At 42.0% G+C, this 20,209-nt stretch overlaps 1 protein-coding gene and 1 long non-coding RNA gene across 13 annotated transcripts in view; one reads left to right on the forward strand and one right to left on the reverse strand.

Annotated features, from left to right (window-relative positions):
- LOC144261419 (uncharacterized) lies at positions 1–18,750 on the forward strand. 2 transcript variants are annotated; one of them, XR_013345264.1, is made up of 4 exons: positions 1–185; positions 7,550–7,651; positions 7,856–8,025; positions 17,271–18,750. It is a non-coding gene; the product is annotated as an uncharacterized LOC144261419 (long non-coding RNA). The 2 variants fall into 2 exon arrangements; XR_013345263.1 differs by lacking the exon at positions 1–185 and adding an exon at positions 5,238–5,253.
- The window catches only part of IKZF1 (IKAROS family zinc finger 1), a 94,638-nt gene continuing 87,918 nt past the window's right edge, over positions 13,490–20,209 (reverse strand). For all 11 annotated transcript variants that reach the window (XM_077810946.1, XM_077810949.1, XM_077810945.1 and 8 more), the window contains one exon: positions 13,490–18,022. In XM_077810946.1, coding sequence (XP_077667072.1) covers positions 17,316–18,022 — 707 coding nt within the window. In that variant the 3' untranslated portion in view covers positions 13,490–17,315. The remainder of the gene's footprint in view (positions 18,023–20,209) is intronic.

The following is a 20,209-nucleotide window of genomic DNA, read 5'->3' on the forward strand; positions in this document are numbered from 1 at the left end:
TTTCTCCGTTCTGGAATATGAAAGTTATCTTCCATTAATGACTTTGAATACTTGATAGTGGCATTTTATTTAGCCTTAGTTGTTTAAGCGGTAACCCAGAGGATCTATTTTGTTTTCAAAATGTTGATTGATGGCTGTTTTGTAAAACAATCGTGACATCCTTGGACCACCCTGCTTATATAAAGGTAGGATTTTTCCCAATAATTTGTACATTGTCCCTTGGAGTGTAATTTTAGATTAGGATTGGGCAAAGAGTTCAGATGAAAATCCCAGCATTCTACATTCGTGTCTGCTGAACCAATCCCTGATTTTAGTTTCACTCAGACTTCAGAGTTGTAACATCAGAGCTAGTTGAAGGGGGAAGTGGCTGAAGGGCATGTACAGTCCAAGGTTAGAGTTCCTTGAATTAATGCACTGAAACTTGGATACATATCCACAATGCATGGACTTCTGCACAGCTCTAACTAAACTCCCAAAGTTGTCGCCAGTGAACATAGTGGGTCCACTCTGCATGAATTCCTTGATTCGCAATTTCTTCTTCAGATGTTCCAAACAGTGCATCAGAAATCTGGAGGGGAAACCTCCAAAGACCTCAGAGGCTCCACACTCTGGGACCCAATATCCAGAGGTAAGCTGCAGCAAAGCAGCCAGCCACGTAGACTGTCTCAATCTTACTCCATTTGAGGTTAACACTCTCATTAGGAAATGAGAGCAGGCCCCATGGAATCTCATTCTCAGCTATTTTAGAACTGCTAGATCCTACCTCCAAAGCACAGGCAGAAGGGGATTGTGGGTCTGGGTTCTGCAAATTTTGAAATTTGGTAATTTTAAAAAATCTGGGCTATATACATCACTTTTTCCATGTATTTCGTTGCTTTATATTTATTGTGGGGTTTTATTTTACTCATTTGCTTTAAAATTGTAATGAATTATTTGAACACGTGTGTGTGTGTGTGTGCACTTTTGTGGTCAGCAGCAAAACTTCTGATTCTCTTCTTTGCTGTAGTTTTGGACGGATGGATGGACACACACACAAGTTTGCTTTTGTTTTGTTATAGTTGAGGTGTTTCTATTGGAATAGCATGGTGAAGTATTCTGTAACTTCTGAATATTTTAGATGACAAAATCAGTAGCTGCAAATGCGTTACAGTAAACGTGGATGACTAATGATTCAATGAATTGGTGATGGGATCTGAAGCTTTTCATTTCTAAGTCACCAGTCTGAATCCAGTGTAGGTTGGTAGTAACTGACATCCATTGCTATCTCATAGCTGTTTGACCTATGTGAAATGAGTGGGTGATCTCTGTCTGCAGACTCCCAGGGGCCTGTGGACCACAGGTTGAAAAGCACTGTACTAGGAAACAAACTATGTCTAAGGTTTCCAAAGGGGTCCACACCTCCATTTGAAACTTTTTAGGGGTCTGCAAATGAAAAAAGGTTGAAAACCACTGCCGTAGTAGACATGAGTCTAGATCATGAAATCCACCATCATAGTACTTATTGGGACTCCTGTTGACAATCTCAGCAGAAATCCCAGAGAGGACAAAAGTTCAAACAATAGGTCTTTACAGCACTGAGGCATGTTGGCTGGGCAGTGATGTGTCTATTCTCTGGATAAACAGAGAGCTTTAGTCTCCAGGTCTGTCAACCTGCTAGTTTTCATTAACATCAAATTCACCTGAAATTTTTAATAAAAGAGGAACTTGACTCTTGGGGTAGAGAAAAGGATCTCTAACTGGTGCTCAGCTGAAAGGTGAGCACATAATTTAAAAAACTACTCAGGAGTAATAGACAATTTGCTTCTGCAAAGGACATGCTTGTACCACAGAACAAATAGTACTCAAGTGGTAAAGAGCACAAATGAGTTGTCTTAAGGAAAATGATATATCTTCAGATGAAGAAATGTTAGGAGGGATATTTCTTTCTACCACAACGTTTTATTAATAGGCAATAAACAGATAACATGTTAATTAAAAAAATCTTGCAGAGGCTTGATTGGAACAATAGGAAATTGGTATTGGAACAATACCAGATGTTAATGGCCTTTCCCAAAGTGATTGCTGATTGAGTGCCTCCGTATTTAGTGCCTAATTTAAGACACCTTAATGTGGTCTGCATAAATGGGGGAGGTGCTTAGCACTGGCTTAAAATCAGGTCCCTTGAAAAGTGTTTTAAGTTGAACATTCAATAACTTAAGCACCCCAAATCACAAGTCATTTTTTTGAAAATGGAGGCGGTTAGCACCAGTTTATACTCTTCTGAAATCTTAGTGTCTCGTTTTCTTGCCTTCTCAGTCAGATGCTTTTCAGCCAGTGTCAGGAAATTTACGCTGATTCCTGGCACTGCTTTTTAAAGGGAAAAAAGGGGGAACACCATAAAGTCTCACTTTCTGCCAGCAACAGGAAGTAAATGTCATTGAGTCAGGCAGCTTAATAGTTTCAGAGATGTCTTCTGCTGAGCCACAAAATTATTGGGCTCCAGAATTAATATTCAGTCATGCAGTGCTGCTGCATGGCGATAGAATGGCAATAGTACAGTGGAGCAGTGCAGGCACTGAACTGGAAGGTATTTGGCCTGTGTAGTTCATGTTTCCCAACTGAAGCCCTATTCTCACATGTTTAAGACTGGTCACCCGAGGGGTGAGAGGCCTTCTCAGATTGAAATTATAGCTAACGTATTTTTTCACTATGGACTTGAACCTGCTCCCAGGGAAATCTTGCCAATGATTACCGTGGGAGTAGGACTGGACTGGGTTACTTCTTATCCTGTACATATTTTCTGTGGAGAGAAATTGTCATCTAGTCCTTCAGTTTTCCTGCTCAATGTGCTTATGAACATTCTTAGGTGTACACTTCTGATATACTGTTACAATTGATGGCCCCATAATTGCTCCTATATGTTATAACATCACTATTATTAAATTGTCTCCTCACTTGTCCTGATTTCTAGGGACCAATGTTTGCTTGCTCATAAAACTTCATTTTTTTTTCTTATCACTTAATTTAGGGTTGACAAACTGCTGGTAACCAGGCCCCTGAGGTCCAACCCCTGCTCTGCCTCTTCCTTCAAGGCCCTGATTCTGCTCTGCCTCTTCCTTCAAGGCCCCACCCCCTTCTCTGACTTTTCCCCCCAGGCCTCACCCCTGCTCCACATCTTCTCCCCAAAGTCCCACCCCCATTGCTTGCTCCTCTCCTGCTGTCTCTGGCAGGCTCATCTCAAAGAACCTGCGTGCAAGTAGGAGGTAGCCTGGGCTGAACTGGTGAAGGTTAACGACCTGCTCCCTCCCCTCCCGCAGTAACCAGACTTTTCGTTTGGGTGCCATTTAGGGTTGCCAGGTCCTCTTGTCAACCGGACTTTCCGGTTGAAAACCAAGCACCTGGCAAATCTAAATGGCACCTGGACACAGAAACCAAAAACCAGACTGTCCAGGTAGGGTTGCCACCCATCTAGGTTCTAACTTAATTACAATTTCAGGAGAATAACTTCAATAAGCAGTGTTTCCTCTACTTAGCTTTGTGGGTTCCTGTATCTTCCAGTTGCACAGGCAGGTTTTCTTTAAACCAGCGCAGGACAATTTGCAGAAAAGAGGCTATTTTTGATCTTTTTCTACTGCCTGACAAGCATTAGGAAAGCCTAAAATGTACAGCTGGCAGTAAAACCCTTTTTATCTTGGTGGAAATGTGAGCATTTTCCCTAGAAAATAGAGCCTTAGCTGGTCAGGTGTTCCTGCTGTTTATTCCCCTCCTGCCTAAAATCCTAATCCAGTTGTAAATGGTGAAGATGATTATGTCACCTTAAGGCCTTGTGCTTCAGTTGGGAAATAAAGAACAGGAGCAGATGAATTTCTGTGTGATTGTCTAATGGGAAAAACTCCCATTTGACTTCAGTGGGCTTTGGATCAGGCCCAGGGTATATTGTATAACCCCAGTCCTGCACTGTTAAGCATATGTATAGGTGTTTGCAGGACTTAGAGCCATTGTGTTCAGAGGGGGAATCATAATGGAAAGGGACTAGTTGGTGAAGGAGCTGTACCAAAAAATAACACCACCCCCCCCAAAAAAAACCCCTAAAAAAACAAAAACCCCACACATACCACAGATAGGCCTTATTCAACAGTTTTGTTTCTTTAGCATTTCACTTGGTGGTAGCTATTGCAAATGGACTGCGATTATAAAACGTTACAAAAATGTCTTTCAGAAAGCGTAAGCAGAATATGTAGCAATAAGGGCTACATCATGCCACGTGTAATGCCACTGAATGAAATAAGGTTACACACAAGAAGAATTTGGCCCACCTTGCTGCACAGAAATGATTTTGAATAGTGTTTTTCCAGATCTAAATGACACAGAATCTCCCCACACACAGGTGCGCACGCACACACAATCAGAAATATTAACTTGGTTACGTTTATTGTTACTTAGGTTTTGACACATACGTAGAAAAGCAAGCTGTTCATTTAATAATATTATTATCCCAAACTGTGCAAGTTTCCAGCAGGCTGTGTAGAAAATGTGCACGACCCTGTAGCGTGTGGAAATAATGGTTTTCAAAAGGAACATTTCTCTAATTTCAAAGGAAATTAGGCAAGCAGTTTATTTAGGAGAAGTAGAAGCAAAAGGAAAGCTGTTAGCTTTTTTCCTCCCTTTTTCTCCAGAGAAGCTGTGGTGATCCTGCAAAACTTGACAAGCAGGGTGTAGCAAGTCCTTCTCTATTTTCTGGAAATCCCACCCTCTTTCCACGGTTTATCTTGAGTTTCTATTTTGCATGTTGATAGTTGTGCAGACTTTTTTTTTTTTCAGTAACCCTTATGTACTGTATTGCAAGTCAGCATGTTAACGAAATCCAGTGAGCAGTTCCTTTTCTTTGGGCCTGATTCACTTACACTAGTGTAGCTTTACTGACTTCTTGAGTTGCTCCCAAATTATGCTGGAATAATTGAGAGGTGAATCAGCCCCCTTAGCTTTGTGTTTCAGGTTGGGGCCAATATGTCAAATATAATTTATTGCCTTAAAAATGTGTTTTGCAACCATCATACATCCACAGCTGAACCAAAGTGGGTCTTCAATACCATGAGGCACTTAGAGGAACTTCTTCTTGTTTTTTATATATCTATCACGTTACAGGCACTTGGAAGCTTGAATATCACCAAGGAGTGATGTAGAGGATCATGTAGATTGCTGAGGGCCAAAATAACAACCTGAAACTTTTGGGCAATGTTACTATGAAATCTTGTGTGAGGAAATGAGAGGGAAGTAAGTAATTCCCCTTCCTCAAATGATATAAATGGTGAAATGTTTTGAATTATGTATCCTAAAGTAATGTGGTCTGGTGGCTAGATCAGGTTACAGGCAGTCGGAACTTGTCCTTTTCCAGCTATTGGAGTGGTTAAGTAGTTAGAGCAAAGCAGCGAGAGTGAGCACTCATGAGTTCTCTTCCTGCTTTTGGGAGGGAGATTGGTCTATTGGGTAGAAAAAGTACACAAAGAATTAGAAGACCTGGGTCCCAGTCCCAATCCTGCTCTGTGGCCTTCAGTAAGTAATTGAGCCATGCCTCAGTTTCCCCCTCAGTAAAATGGGGATAGCAGTCTCATAGAGGTATTGCCAACCCCAAGCATTTGAAAGCCATGCACCTTGCTTCAAAAATCATGAGATATTTAAAAAAAAATAAATTTGAGTGTTTGCCCTCTTGTTTTTCAGCTGTTAGGCTGCACTCAAGTTACGTTTTCAAGCTTTTCTCCACATCCATGAGGGCTAGAAATGTCCTTTCTAAAAAAAAATTCTCAATAAATCGCCAGACACTGGGGCTTTGGGAAAAAACTCAAATTTTGTGAGACTTATGATAAAATTACAAGAACTGGCAATGCTGGTGGTGGGATTATTAATTAATGAATATTTGTAAAGTGCTTTGTGATTCTCTGATGGCAGGTGCTATAGAAGTACAAACGAATTAATATGTGGGAGAACAGCACCTGCATTTGTTTTTTAAATCCAAACAAAAGCAGTTTAATGTCATAAATTTCAGGCTAATAAAGACAAGTGACCAAATTCATCCCCAATGTAAACTAGCAAGGGTTCGAGAGTCACAACTTTTCCTGAACTGCACTGGTTTTGGCTTTGGCTAATTCTGTGGTAGTAATCCCCTTATGGCGAAGGAGTAATTTTCTTCTTCACCACTGCTGAATCTAATGTATTAATTTTTTCACCCAATTTTCCACCACTCTTCATTTTCCTTCTGGTCTCCCTATCGCTTCCAGTACGTTTCCCCCTATCTTAAATGACTGAATTATTGCTGAACCACAAAGAACCAAACTCAAATAGATATTTAGTCTCCTTACTGTGGTTTGGGGATGGGAATCAAAGTAAAGATCCTTTGTTTAAAAGACTTTTCTGTTCTTTAATAGTTGTCTTCAGCTGTCCTCATAAAATCCTAGTGTTTCCCCCATGCACATATCTAGAATATAAACCAGGATCAACAATCCACCCAAAGGACTTTTAAATGCAGTGTATTTGTGACTAGGTCAAGAGAAGCAGAATGTTGCAAACAGTAGCTGTTATACTTAAATGGCCTAAGCATTGTCACGTACTCGGGTTTACACTGGTGACTTCAATGGATTTATTCCTGATAGGCACCAGAATAAGTGAGCTCAGGATTAGTCTAATCTTTTATTTATTTATTTATTTTCACATCAGTATCTCTGCCTACATTTTACATTTACAAAAAAAGAGCAAGACAGATGTTCCCAAAGCAGAAGTAATATTTCTTCTTTGTACCAATTTTAATGGGTTCCAAAAACCACATACGTGTATCACTGAACTTTCACATGTGTTACATAAGTCTCTGTAGACTATGCAAATAACATACTATTTATATGTTGGTTGTCTATTCATATGAATTTTGTTTTCTCTGGTCAAGTCACTAGTGTTATGAAACTGTGTTTTAAAGTAGGACTTTTGCATTGGGGAAATCTTTTAAATATGTCCTGTTAAACTATCAGAAAAGGAAAATATATTTAATTATTCTGATTTAATTACTGCAAGTGTGTGTTTCAGTCAATGATTTGCTCCTTATGCTCTTTTTATTGTCAAGCAGTTATGTAAAATTCTGGAGCGTGACACCACAATAGTTTCCATACCCGCACACTGGAAACTCCATCAGCCAATCAGATGCCTCCCTTTAGAAGTAAATTTTATATATTTTAAATCAAGATGAGACCAAGCCACAAAGTTTGGCTCCAGATCTGAACTTTCCCAATAGCTAAGGGCTCTTTGGATATGAGCTTCAGTTCATAGAATCCATGAAGCCTGCAGCATGTTTGATTCATTTCAACTCAAATAGTAATATTATTCACTGTAAACTAAAAACTTCAGGTAATAGACCTGTTATTAGTAGTGACGAAGGTGAAAGAAGGTATAAGAGACGAAAACTCCTTCACAGACAGAAAATTGTCACTTGGCGGTGTGTGTGTGTGTAAAAATCTTCCTTACTTTAAAGCAGCAGGACTGTAGCACTCATCTGGGCTCTGTTATGTCTCAAACTCCTTTTCACCAGGTGCCACGATGTTGCAAAGATGCAGACCTTCACAACTGTTGTGTCCCCTGGAATTTTCAGTGCTGGCTGCCCAGCTGTCTTTCTGAAGTACCAAATCAGTAGGTAATGAGTATCCTAGCCTAGATGGGTTCTTAAACTGTTTTTCATAGTGAGAACCACATTTTTGACAGAACGATTATCCCTTGAATCACCTGCCCTTCCATTTAAATTCACATAACATTGCTGGGTGAGCACAGCAATTGCTTACATGGATAAGTCATATTATGAAAATATTTAAGGCGTCTTTTTTTTTAATGTGATTTTTAGCAGCTTGAAACAAGGATGAAGAGCCAGCACCATGACCCCAGCCTGCTCTCCACAGATCCACCAGCAAGTGCCCTACAGCCGATAGTCTGGGCATTGCTGGTATATCAGAATTCTAGTGTTCTGGCTGCAGCTCAACAGGAAACTAGATGTGTAGTCATTGCAATTTACAGGTAAGAAAATAGGAGGAACAACTGTGCCTCTTCAAAAACCAAAATAGAGGTGAGCAGAGAGGAAGAAGGAGGTCTCTACCCCTTCATTTAAAGAACATAATCTAGTTGTCTGAGATAGGCTCACACAACCTAGTTTACCCTGTTGCTGACTTCTACATATGTTTTGGTGTGAAAAACTATTGCCCAGTGAGAAGGCCCTTGAATACTCTGGCTGACACTCCAGTTAAATTTACCCATCAAAGAAGAGTAATACATATTTATTAGAGATGGGCCAGAGCTGAACAAATCATAGAATCATAGAATATCAGAGTTGGAAGGGCCCTCAGCAGGTCATCTAGTCCAACCCCCTGCTCAAAGCAGGACCAACACCAACTAAATCATCCCAGCCAGGGCTTTGTCAAGCCTGACCTTAAAAACTTCTGGATCAAAATTTTCCAAGGTTTTGCTTCATCCCTGTGTCTGTACCGATCTCCTAACTGACCATCATAAACTTCAGAGGTATTAGAATATAGTCTATTAGTTCAGACCCAGTTTTATTGTTTGTTTCAGGCTTGCATTTATATTGTTTGCAGTGGACTTTGCAGTTGAAATCCTGATGCCACTAAAACTTCCATTGATTTCAGTGGAGCCAGGATTTCACCATGATAGTTTTAGTGCCAGCTTGCTGCTGCTCTGATTGCACAGTAGCTTTCCCTGGAAGTTAGCTAAGAAAAGGTTTGGGCAAACACCAAATTCAGAACGAAAATTTAATCTAGTTGAACAATGACTGGGAAACAAGAAGTGAAAATTGTCAACAGTGCCTGGATCCATGCAGATCATTTCAAGGGACAGTTTTGCTACCAAATTATCCTTGTTATGCAAATTTCCTCACCAACCGGCTGGTTCCCAGTTATGCATGGGGAGAAGCGGTGGCCACATCTGCTTCCCGTTTTGCCGTTTCAGAGACTAACCATCTGTTTGGCCTCATCCCGAACAGCCTGCTCAGTGCTGATTAACTTCCTCACCCAGCCAGCCCAAGGCCCACCGTCTGCTGCAAGGTGTAGATTTATTTTTTTCTAACTGCTTACAAACCAGAACCTTCACTTCTCTCCCAAGGGACAGGAAGGCGTTGGTTTGTGTGATTTGCAGCCGGCGGTGGCAGCAGAAACAGCACCCACAGCTGCCCTCTATCATTCACATGTTTAATACATGTGGTTAGGACAGATAAAACTGGGAATCGTTCCATGACCTGGGACATTCTTTAAAGCAGTGAGATCTTATTTAAAAATAATAATAAAAATGCAAGGCTAAATGCCATAGTCCTTAACTGACCAAAATTCCCACTGCAGTCTTTGCAGTCCAATAGGGGTTTTCCTTAATTAAGGACCACAGAATTTTGATCCATATTCACTGCCATTTCACACATGCCACCTAAAAATGGTCAATAAGGACTCGGAAACTCCTGAATTCTAACCCCAGCTTTGAAAATGACTTTGCTTTCTGGCCTTGGATTTTGGGGGGAAGTATCCTCAGTTTTGGTGCTTCAGGTTTTGAGTACGCAGCTTTAGACAACCCAGGTTTCCAGCGATGCTGAGCTTCTGCAGCCCCCATTGATTTCAGTTAGGTTACTTAGCACCTCTGAAAAGCAAACTCTGGGTGTTTCATGCTGTGTGCCCAGAAACTGAAGTACCAAAAAAGAAGAGCCCATGGCCTGGGAAAGTTGGGCCTTAACCTTTTTGTACCTCAGTTATCCTGTTTGTAAAATGGGATAACAGTATTGCCATACTTTCCTGCCAGCTGTGATGGAAGAGTTAACACTCGTAATATGCTTCGAACATGAAATTACCGATGGCTGGTGTCATGCAGAGCTGTGGTAACTGTACAGGGTGCTAAGTGCTCACCCACCAAGGCATCTATATATGATCATGTGTCTGCAAAGCAGCAAAAAGAACAGGAGTACTTGTGGCACCTTAGAGACTAACCAATTTATTTGAGCATAAGCTTTCGTGAGCTACAGCTCACTTCATCCAATGCAAAGCAGCAGTGATTCCAGGGGCAGGCATGCAGATTAAAAAGGCCATCATCAGGTAGCTTGAGCTCCCATTCTCCTCTATGGTCTGCTCTCCCTAGCTGGACTTCATCTCCCATGATATGGTGTGGCCAGGCAACTGCTACAATGCATTGCCTCCCCTTGCGGAGAGAGGATACTGTGGTGCATCATGGAAGATGTAGTCCAACCAAGACAATTGGCCCATTGAGGCACTGCAGTAGCATTTCAGAATACAAATATTTGAGTTTTAAGCCAAAGAATTTGCAGGTTCGTTGGTTTGCCTTTTGCTGAAAACGCCAGTGTTTACAGTGGCATACCCCTTATTTTCTGACTACCTCAAGTTAACCAAAATAATTTAACATGCTCAGCCTATAGGAAGGGAAAGAAATACATCTCATTTTTCTAGTTACAGTTTGAATATGTATTTTTATAATAATAATAAAAAGATGGTAATAGCCAATGTTATCAGATCTCGTTGCCTAAAGTTAGGCTTCTAAATCCACATTTTGATACTTAAATAAAAGTGGCCTGACTTTTGAAGGTGCTGCGTATCCACAGCTCCAACTGGTTTTGCTGTGATTTGTGGGTGCTGAGCACTTCTGAAACTACCTTTCAACTTTAGATGCCTAAATGTAGATTTACCCAGCGGTGAGAATGTTGGGCAGTCTTAATTGTACTTTGCACTTACATAGCACTTATGGCCAATTGGTATCTTTGCACCTACAATGGTGTCTATGTTAATCAGGCTGCAAGAACAGCAAAGCAAGTACTACAAAAGGTGCAATGAGGTATCTCTGAAACATTGTGCATGTTCACAATGGGCCCTGAGGTCCTTGCGCAGTTTTTAGTCTCACAATCTCCCATTTAAGTCACTGGGTGTTTTTGGGATGAGTGCAAGGACTTAGTAACACCGAGTAAAGCCATCAAGATTTGGTCTAGTGCATGTGACTGGAAGTTCTTAAAACCGCCCATGTTTATTTCCACAAGTGCTGCCTACTGAAATTTAAAACTGTAGTGTAATTTTATTTGATATAATTTGCATGTTACAGTAAATAAGGAAACAAAGCTGTAAGTGTGGTTTATTATGAGTAGCAAAATCGTAAATTCACTTGACCAAATTTGGATTTGAGGTACCATAAAGTATGAACCGTTGCGCACGCTGTCTTCTTTTTTTCCTTCATCAGTGTGCTCACAAATCACCAGCTGTACAAAATATTTACAAACTCCTTGTCTGAAGCAAAAACAGAGCTGCATTTCCCTTTGCTGTTGTTTATGCAGAAGGTTTGAAAGCGATAGTAGGGATGGAGACTCTGTTGAAAGGTCCCGAAGAGAAATCATTGTGACAGTAAATTATAATGGAAATAATTTCCAGGGTGCTGTGTTCCTAATTACCATGATTCTTCAAGCAGGGACAATTGTGTTCTTTATAGCTATCCTTGCCAGTGAAAGAGCGGAGCGAGGGCTGGAGTGAAAGAGACAACTAAAGTCAAATACCACTCAGTCAAACTGATCGTTGTAGGGAAGGGGCACTGAAACAGCAATTTCAGAGCCAGTTTGCCAGGTTGTCCTTAAGGGCTAGAGTCACAACAGAACATAGGTGTGGCAATTCTGAGTGTCATCACACCTAATTTTTAGTTGCCTGGAAATCACTGGGCTTCACAAACCTGAGTTGGATGCATAGGCTCCCTATATGACAAAAGGGGAGAGATGGACGCCTCAAAATGTGATTCACAAAATCCAGCACATTAGGCAGCTTCCTGCCTAAACTAGAGATGCCAAGCCCTGTCCCTCTCTCAGAGCTAGGTAACTCCTTTTGCTTGGGGTTCTCAGCTGCAGCCTCTGTGGTGGAGTGAGGTGCCTGGATTATTTTTGCAAGAAGCCGAAAGGAGGGGCTCCCTCATAATTTTTAGCCCAGTGGTTAGGGTAGTCACCTGGGATGTGGGAGACCCCCTGTTTTAAGTCCCCTTGCCCTCCGTGGGAGAAGGGACTTGAAGAAGGCTCTATCACCTTGCACATGAGTGCCCACATCACCAGCCTGTGGTATAGTCACACGTGGGGCTCCTGCAGTCTCACCTACTGAAGTTGTGCCGCTGTGACTAAACAATGACCGACTCACTGGGTGCATGTGAGAATGCCTCTGTAGCCGGGTTAGAGCGCTCACTTGGGAGCTGAGAGACCCAGGCCCCCTGCTCCAATGACTTTCTAAAAATGTGTCCACAATGGAACCGCTTTTACAGCAGCGACTTAGGGAGCCCCACAGCAGAATATCCCACTTAGCACCTCTGAAAAGTGGTGGTTAGAGCACTTGCCTAGATTCCCGGTCAAATCCCTTCTCCCTCTCAGGTGGAGGGAATATTTGAACTTGAGTGGTCAGTACAGGGTCTCCCAGATGAGTAGCCTAATGTCAGGGCTAAGTATTATGTGGGAGCTCTTCTCCCTTGCCTCGGCCATTTTGTGTGAACTTGTCTATAGGGGCCTGATCTGTTAGGTGTGCTCTGAACTTACTGTGTTGAGCCTTGCAGGGGAGTTAGGTGGAGGAACACCCACCTTGCCTCAGCTTGTGACTCACTCTGGGGCTTAGGCAGATGGACACGTGGCATGGAGGTGGCAGTATTCCTATGCAGAAGCAGGTGCCCAGGAAACTTTTTTTACAGCAAAAGTTGAGAGGGCAGGAAGTTGAGGGGGCTGCTAAGCAGAGGTATTGTGCAAGTCTGTGAAGCCTGATTTGAGGATTTATGCACTTAAAATGACAGCTAGACACCGAAATCCTTTTGTGAAGCTAGCCTTAAATGTGAAGAGCAGGAGTTAGATGTGGGTGTATAGGAGGCTTCAAGCTCTCATCTGCAGTGGCTGGATCCTGCTGCTCCCTACATGCCATCCTCTTTATGTGGCAGTAGAGAAGACTGAGGTATTCCTAAATTAGGTTGGCTTGTAAGAGCCCAAAACACTTAGCCTAGGATCGTGCTCCCTTTCTCTTTCCCCATATGCTGGCAGCAAAGGAAGTTGTTAGTGGTTTATAAGCCCCTGTGTAGGCTGTACCAAACTGCACGATCATCCATGCCCCCCAGCATGACTCAGGCAGGGCCCCTCTCTTGGGATTTTATGGCCAAAATACATCAGTGCTGTGGCACAATGAAGAGCCGCTCTCTGGCTGCATTGCATCTGCTATGTATAAAGATCAAGGGTCTGATTATCTCCCGCTTGTGTTAGGCTGGTTTAACTTTACTGACTTCCATACAGTTGCACAAGTGTAGATGTGAACAGAAAATCAAGAAAAACAGCTTCATGCGCTCTTCCTTGTTCCACTTTGCCCCCCCTTCTCTTACATGTGCACGCAGAGTCACTCATGCACGAAAGGGTTTAAGCTGTGCAGAATATCACTACAGCAATTAAAGACAGGTCTTTTACCAACCTGTCTCTCTTACAAGATACAGCTCACCTTCCAGACATAATTTAATTAAAAAAAATCAAGCAAATTTCATAAAAATCTGCAATGTAAATACAATGGTTTTAAAGAAAATGGGGTTTACAATATAAATTCACAACAAAAAAAAATGTGTAAATACAACTTGTTTATATATCAGATATAAAAGGCGGCGGGGAGAAACCAGCTGTGGAAAAAATTCTGAAAAGCAGTTTTTACTACGTTGCTATTTACATCTTTTTTAAAACAGGTATCAACTTAACTTAAAGCCGTTCAACAGGTTTACTCTTTTTTTTTTTTTTTAAGGTAGAGATAAACCATGATAGGCTGGTACACCAGAGCCTAGGAGGAGAAAAGGGAGGTTACACTAACATGGTTATCTACGGGCACAATTTGTTTAACTGCAGACAGACGAGTTCCTAGTACATGGATCGTTTTTCCCTCCTGTGTTCATCCCCATAAATAAAATTATCAATACATTTATTTCCAAACAAAGAGAGGCTGATTTTTGTGCAAACAGTGTGAAACAAAAGCCCCTCTACAAACAAGGAATGCTGCGGCTACTGCTGTTATGCTACTCCTTCTGATACACTGTATCTTATTAATAAGCTAAATTATACAACTGTATTATTTATTGTACAACATTCACATACTCTCATATAAATAGGAAAAGCCTAGAGCCAAGAAACACATCCACTGTGAAAATTATCATATGATACATAACTCTATCTAGTTATGTATGAGCCACACAACCACACACTTGTGTGTGCATGTTGAGAAAACAAGTGACGTAGCCCCCAACCCATTTAAATGCAGAGAAATCCTCTGAATCAGAAATTTTATAATTAAACGTTTCACTCTAAAGGCCAGAATCCACACATCTCTTAAGTGGGCACCAGTTCACTAGAAAGGTGCCTGCTTACATCAGTAGTGACTTTGGCCCTCTACTTTGTGGGCTTTAGCAAAGAAATGCCCTAAAAGAGAGTTTCCTTATGGTCTGAACTGTGTTAAGAAAAAGATATTTTTTCAAAAGCTAAAAATAACCTGCGTATAGATTGTATAACACTTTAAACTGTGAGAGGGCCATGAATATCAGTAACAGAACCAGCTCCCTGTTTCCAGGCGATTAAGGTAACTCAGCTGTCCAGTTATCTACCACTGACGCAAAGAGGTCACTGAAGAGACTCTCAGCAATGATCGTGTACCTCCCTGGTCAGAATGGCAGGGGGAACAGCTCGCAATGAAGGTGTGAGGATGAATTAGGCCCTGTAAAAGCATGACAATTCAAAAGAAATAGAATGTAAACTATGAAATAAAAAAAGAACTCCTCTTAGTGTAAGTTATGTCTGCCCTTCCCTTGTAGTTTTAATATCAGATTCTTCCTAGAAGCATGTTTAAATGCTATTGGCTCACCAGTATGTACAGTCTTTGTTGACACAGGATTTGCAACAGACTCAGTGAGGAAATCTTTTTGGCACAAAAAGTGGATAGCATTGCCCCTCTTGGCTTTGCCCTGCCTGATGCGTAGGGGCCAGATTATAACCGGGAGTACCTCCACTGAAATCAATGGAATTTAACCAGTGTAAGGTCATAATCAGGGCTATAGTTTATGTTACTGTCTCTTTTCTGGTATCCTACCAGCAATTTAAGATGTTGTTCATATTCTTGTTTCACCAGTGTATGTGCATAAGTGTGTTTGCGTGTGTTTACATAGTCCATGCATTATATACATTCTTTCTATGTAATATCACCCTTGTGATCCAAGGAGCTTGGCTTTTACAAAGTAAATTTCTTATAGTTAGGAATGAATGTACAGTATAACAAAATAATGTGGGTGTGTGTGTGTGGGGGGAGGGTTTGACGTGTAAAACATATTTAAATCTCACTTACACTAGTATCATTCCGTTGCCTCCATGGAGTTGCTCTTGATTTACAGCTGCATAAGTGAAAGCAGAACCAGGACCCCTCTGTCTGTTTATATATAATATACATATGTAATATATACACCCATTGGATCCCATTCATCCTTGGTGCAAGTGCACTAGTTTTACTGAATTTGGTCCATAATATGAATGACTATATATATAATACATAATAGTATTACAAGATTTAAGAAATAGTCTTGTTGCAGTATATGTATTTTGTTTATGGGGTAGTACCAATCTCTTATACAGTGGAAATGTTTGTACATTCAATGGGTCGGGCAACTCCATCAATTAGTTATTATTACCTGTACTGTTGTGGAAATATTCCAGCTCTGCAGAGCAATTCTTAACCAAGTTGCATAAATATCACTATTACCAGTCTTAAAGCCGGTAGGCTGTTTGGGGAGAGGAAAGAGCTATTTGGAAGAGGAATTAAAGAAGAGACAAACAGATTGGCAGTTTTTACTATCAGCTGTCTTTGTGCGTCAGATGTCTTTTCATTTTACTGGAATTTAAACAGCTAGTTGGGAGGGTCTTGCCAAGAAGGGGGCTCTGAATTAGAGGGGAAAAAAAAGATAGAATAAATGTTTTTGGTTTCATAGGGCTTGATCCTTGCTCTGGCCTCAATCCAGCACAAAACCCCTTAAATTTGGGATTATTTTTAAGCATAAGAATAGTTCCATGTATGTTTATGTGACGACTCAGGCAAATGCTGAAGTGCTCTGCTAGATTGGGGCCAGAGAGCTCAGTATCTTGCAGGATGGAACCCTTAATGAATCGTTAATTTTAGAGAAAAGCGGGGATGGGCCCTATACGTTTTTTAAATGGCTGTTTAATTCATCTCAGTGCTTTAAAATAAAAAATCATTGTAGGCTAAATTTTCCAGACGCAGCCCACAAAATTAGCCAGAGGACTTGCGGTGCAAGCAGAATGGGCTTTTTCATATGCAAAATGGGTGAATTGGAAATTTTGCAGCCAGCTGTAAAAATTTTGCCCCCAAAACAAAAGAAGCGTGCATAAAAATATTCTCCAAACATTTTCTCTCTCCTACTGAATATCATATTTTTCTAAATAATTAAAACTCCTTTTAAAAAATCCTACATAAATGGCTATTTTCTTATGCGGAAAGATTTTTAAACCTTATATTTTTAAGGAAAAAGTGATTTTTTTATTGAATAGGGAGGGAAAATATTTATTTTAAAGGTCAACAAAACCCTTTTCTCCAAATAAATGCAATTTCCACTCCTGAGTATGTATGACAAGGGTGTTTCTCACGTACTTTAAACAACTGACCTTATGCCTCACGATAGAAATAAGGTATGCCATGCTGGCAAGAAAATCCACACCTTGGCGTGTGCTATTGTGTTATTTTACTTCACTACTAAAATAGTGCCAGTCAAGAGTCTAGGCTCGCAACACCATTCCAGGTCTCCATGGCACCACCCAAGGGTTCTGGTGGGGCCGCTTTGTCTTTATTTTAATTAAGTCTTCCCAGTAACCCAAGTAATAATGGGAAGTCAAAAAAAAGTATGTCTGGTGTAAGAGCCCGATTCTCAGCATGTTAGCACAAGGCCTTTCTAGCCCTCAGCCAAGTTTTTGTGCATTGTGCACATGCTAACTGTTGGGGAGAGAGGTCTGCAGAAAGCAGTCGCTAGAAGGAAGTGGATTCAGCTACCTGACTACAAAAGCTTCTACTTACTAAAGGTTTGGTGATCCAAATATTTTCAATAAAAACATCAATATGCATTTTATAAAATTAAGTTGCAATGCTACCAAGAGGAGAAAACTCCTTGGGCCAGGTCTTCTAATTTTCATTTCTGGATGCTTTTACTGTCCAGTAGACTGGTGTTTTTTGTCATTCATACAGCTCCAGTAGCACAGCTGACGAGATCGCATCTGTGTGGGAGGGGTCTTAACTCATGTGGAAACGGTGCTCCCCTCGTGTTATGTGAGAAGAGAATTCATATCTGTCCTGGCTGTGGTAGCCACACATGTTGCATTCAAAAGGATCGCGGAACCCATGACAGCCCATGTGGATGGTGTACATCACATGATCCAAGAAAAGAACTCTACAGTGTTCGCACTTGTAAACTTTTACTTGCTCCCCATTGCTGGTGATCACTTTGAAAGCATCATGGGAATTGTCAGTACCTGCCCTCAGGACTTCATATTGCCTCTGTTCTTCTTTTATAGACAGGCCATTTCTTGCGTGGGGAACTATGTGATTCGTCAGGTAAATTAAACCGCTGCGCTCCTCATTATTACTCTCTGTATCTGTTGAGTCTTGGCAGCTGTTGCTGGGGGAGGCATCCCTTTCAGAGGAGATGGATTTGGCTTTGGAAAGCAGCAACAAGTTTTCCACTGCGGTGTCCTGAGCAGTATGATTGGAACGAGCATGATTGTCCCCAAGAGGCTTGTGGAGTGGATACATGGAGCTGATAATAGGTGCTACTTCAGAGCTGCCTGGAGGTGTCTGCACAAGGGGACGCAAAGACTCTGCCCCTAGGTAACTGATGGCATTGTTAATGGCCTGGTCTATAACATGAGTCTGCATCATCTCACTCTCCTTCTCATAATTAGTGGTGGCATCGTATGGAACATCAGACAAGCATTTCTCACCTGCATTCCAAAACAATCAGGAGTTAGGAAGTCCAATGCTTAGACACATTGAATCCCAAATGTCTATGTCAGTAAAATCAAAATAGAAAGATGCAAATCAGGGTACAGATCTGCATCTGAAATTGAGAACTGCTGTGAAGAGCTCTCGATTTCCTAGTGCGCTACACAAGAACTGATCACAAAATATATTTTGGCAAACAATCAAAAAAATTCAATTCTGAAATACTGTCGTGGTGCCTCATGAGACTTGTGGTTGAACTGCCTTAAACTCCCATTCTTCTCTACAGGCTGGGCTCCTTGGTTGGACTCTGGTATGCCATGACCTCCCTGTTGGTGGATGGAGGTGCTATATCATGGCAGTTAGATGGCCACTGTGCATCATGGGAGATAAAGTCTGTCAAAGGATCCTGGCCCATAGAAGAGAATGGGAGTCTGTCAGAAATATTTTGGTTTTTGTTTGAAAAACAAAAACATTTCATTTTTCAACCATTCAGCTTATTGGCAAAAAATCAAAACCTTCTGTGGAAAGCACTTTTCACAAATTCATTTAATCAAAGTCAATTTTCCATCAAACACTTCAAATGAAATTTTTTGGACCAACCATAGGCTAGACGCTAGTTCTGAAAAGAAGGTTCACATGTCCATAAGTTTTCTGTAGTGAAAAGCAGTGGCAGGAGCAACATAAGGCAATGTTTCTCAAATAAATAATGCCATTGAACTGAAAATTACCATTCTGCATGGAGTGAGACTTCTTTTGAGCTGTCTAAACAGTCCATTTTGCCAACCAAATCTAGGTGTGACCTTACACGTGCAATAGAGTCCACTGAAAAAATTACAACTTCACATCTATCAGCAAAGAAAAAAAATATAAGGAGCAGTTTCCAAGTATATAAACTAAGATTTCCAAAAGTTACTGTGTGTCCAACTTCTAATGACTAAAAAGGGGGTGTGCCTCACTTTTAGAAGTCAGGCCCCTGTAAGGTGCCTCAAATTGGGCACCCAAAAATTGAAGTGTCTATTATCAGTAATCACTTTTGAAAATCTTGTCTATAGAGAAACAAGTTAAAAATAAAAAGTAAAGCCTGGGAATTAGAGAAATTATTTAAAAATGCAGCTGCTGATATAAAGTATATCTGTGTACTACACTACACTATCACTTATGATACTGAACTTCACTAACAGGTAGCTTTGAATGACAAAAAAGTCTCTCATGCAGTATTTGTAATACATCTGCAATATTACCAGTCCCATGAAGGAGGTTTGCTCCTCCTTTAGGTCCCGGATAGTGTACCCCACCCCATATGGTAGTTGTTTTCAAACTGCGGGCCATGACCCAGTACAGGGTCGTGGAATGGAAGGCACTGGGTCATGGCGTCTCTGATCAGCACCGCCGACTGGACCCTTAAAAGTCCCGTGGGCGGTGCTGCCTGGCTAAGGCAGGCTAGTTCCTACCTGTTCTGACGCCGCACTGCACCCTGGAAGTGGCCAGCAGCAGGTCCGGCTCCTAGGTCGGGGGGTGCCGGGGCTCTGCGTGTTGCCTCTGCCCCGAGCACTGACTCTGCATTCCCATTAGCCAGAAACCCACTAATGGGAGCTGGGAGGGGGTTCAGTGCCTGCGGGCGAGAGACGCACGGAGCAACTTGTGCACCTCCGCCGAGGAGCTGGACCAGCTGATGGCCACTGCCAGGGCACAGCACGGTCTGTGGTGCCAGGACAGGCAGGAAGCCTGTCTTAGCACCCCCACTGTGCCACTGACCGGGAGCTGCCCGAGGTAAACCCATGCCCCAACCCCATGCCCCAATCCCCAGCCCTGAGCCCCCCCAAACCCAGAGCCCCTTCCTGAACCCCAAGCCCCTCATCCCCAGCTCAGAGCTTTGACCCCCCCCCCATACCCCAACCGCCTGCCCCAGCCCTGAGCCCCCCCAAACCCAGAGTCCCCTCATGCACCCCAAACCCCTCGGCCCAGAGCCCTGACCTCCTCCTGCACCCCGAGCCCCGCCCACACCCTGACCCACTCATTCCTGGCCCCACCCCGCAGCCCTCACCCCCGCACCTCAACCCTCTGCCCCACCCCTGAGCCCCTCTCACACCACAAACCCCTCATCCCCAGCTCCGTTGGGTCACAGGCATTAACAATTTTCTTCAACTGGGTCGCCAGAAAAAGTTTGAAAACCACTGTCCTATGGT

Source organism: Eretmochelys imbricata, chromosome 2, assembly GCF_965152235.1.
Source record: "Eretmochelys imbricata isolate rEreImb1 chromosome 2, rEreImb1.hap1, whole genome shotgun sequence".
NCBI classification, from domain to species: domain Eukaryota; kingdom Metazoa; phylum Chordata; order Testudines; family Cheloniidae; genus Eretmochelys; species Eretmochelys imbricata.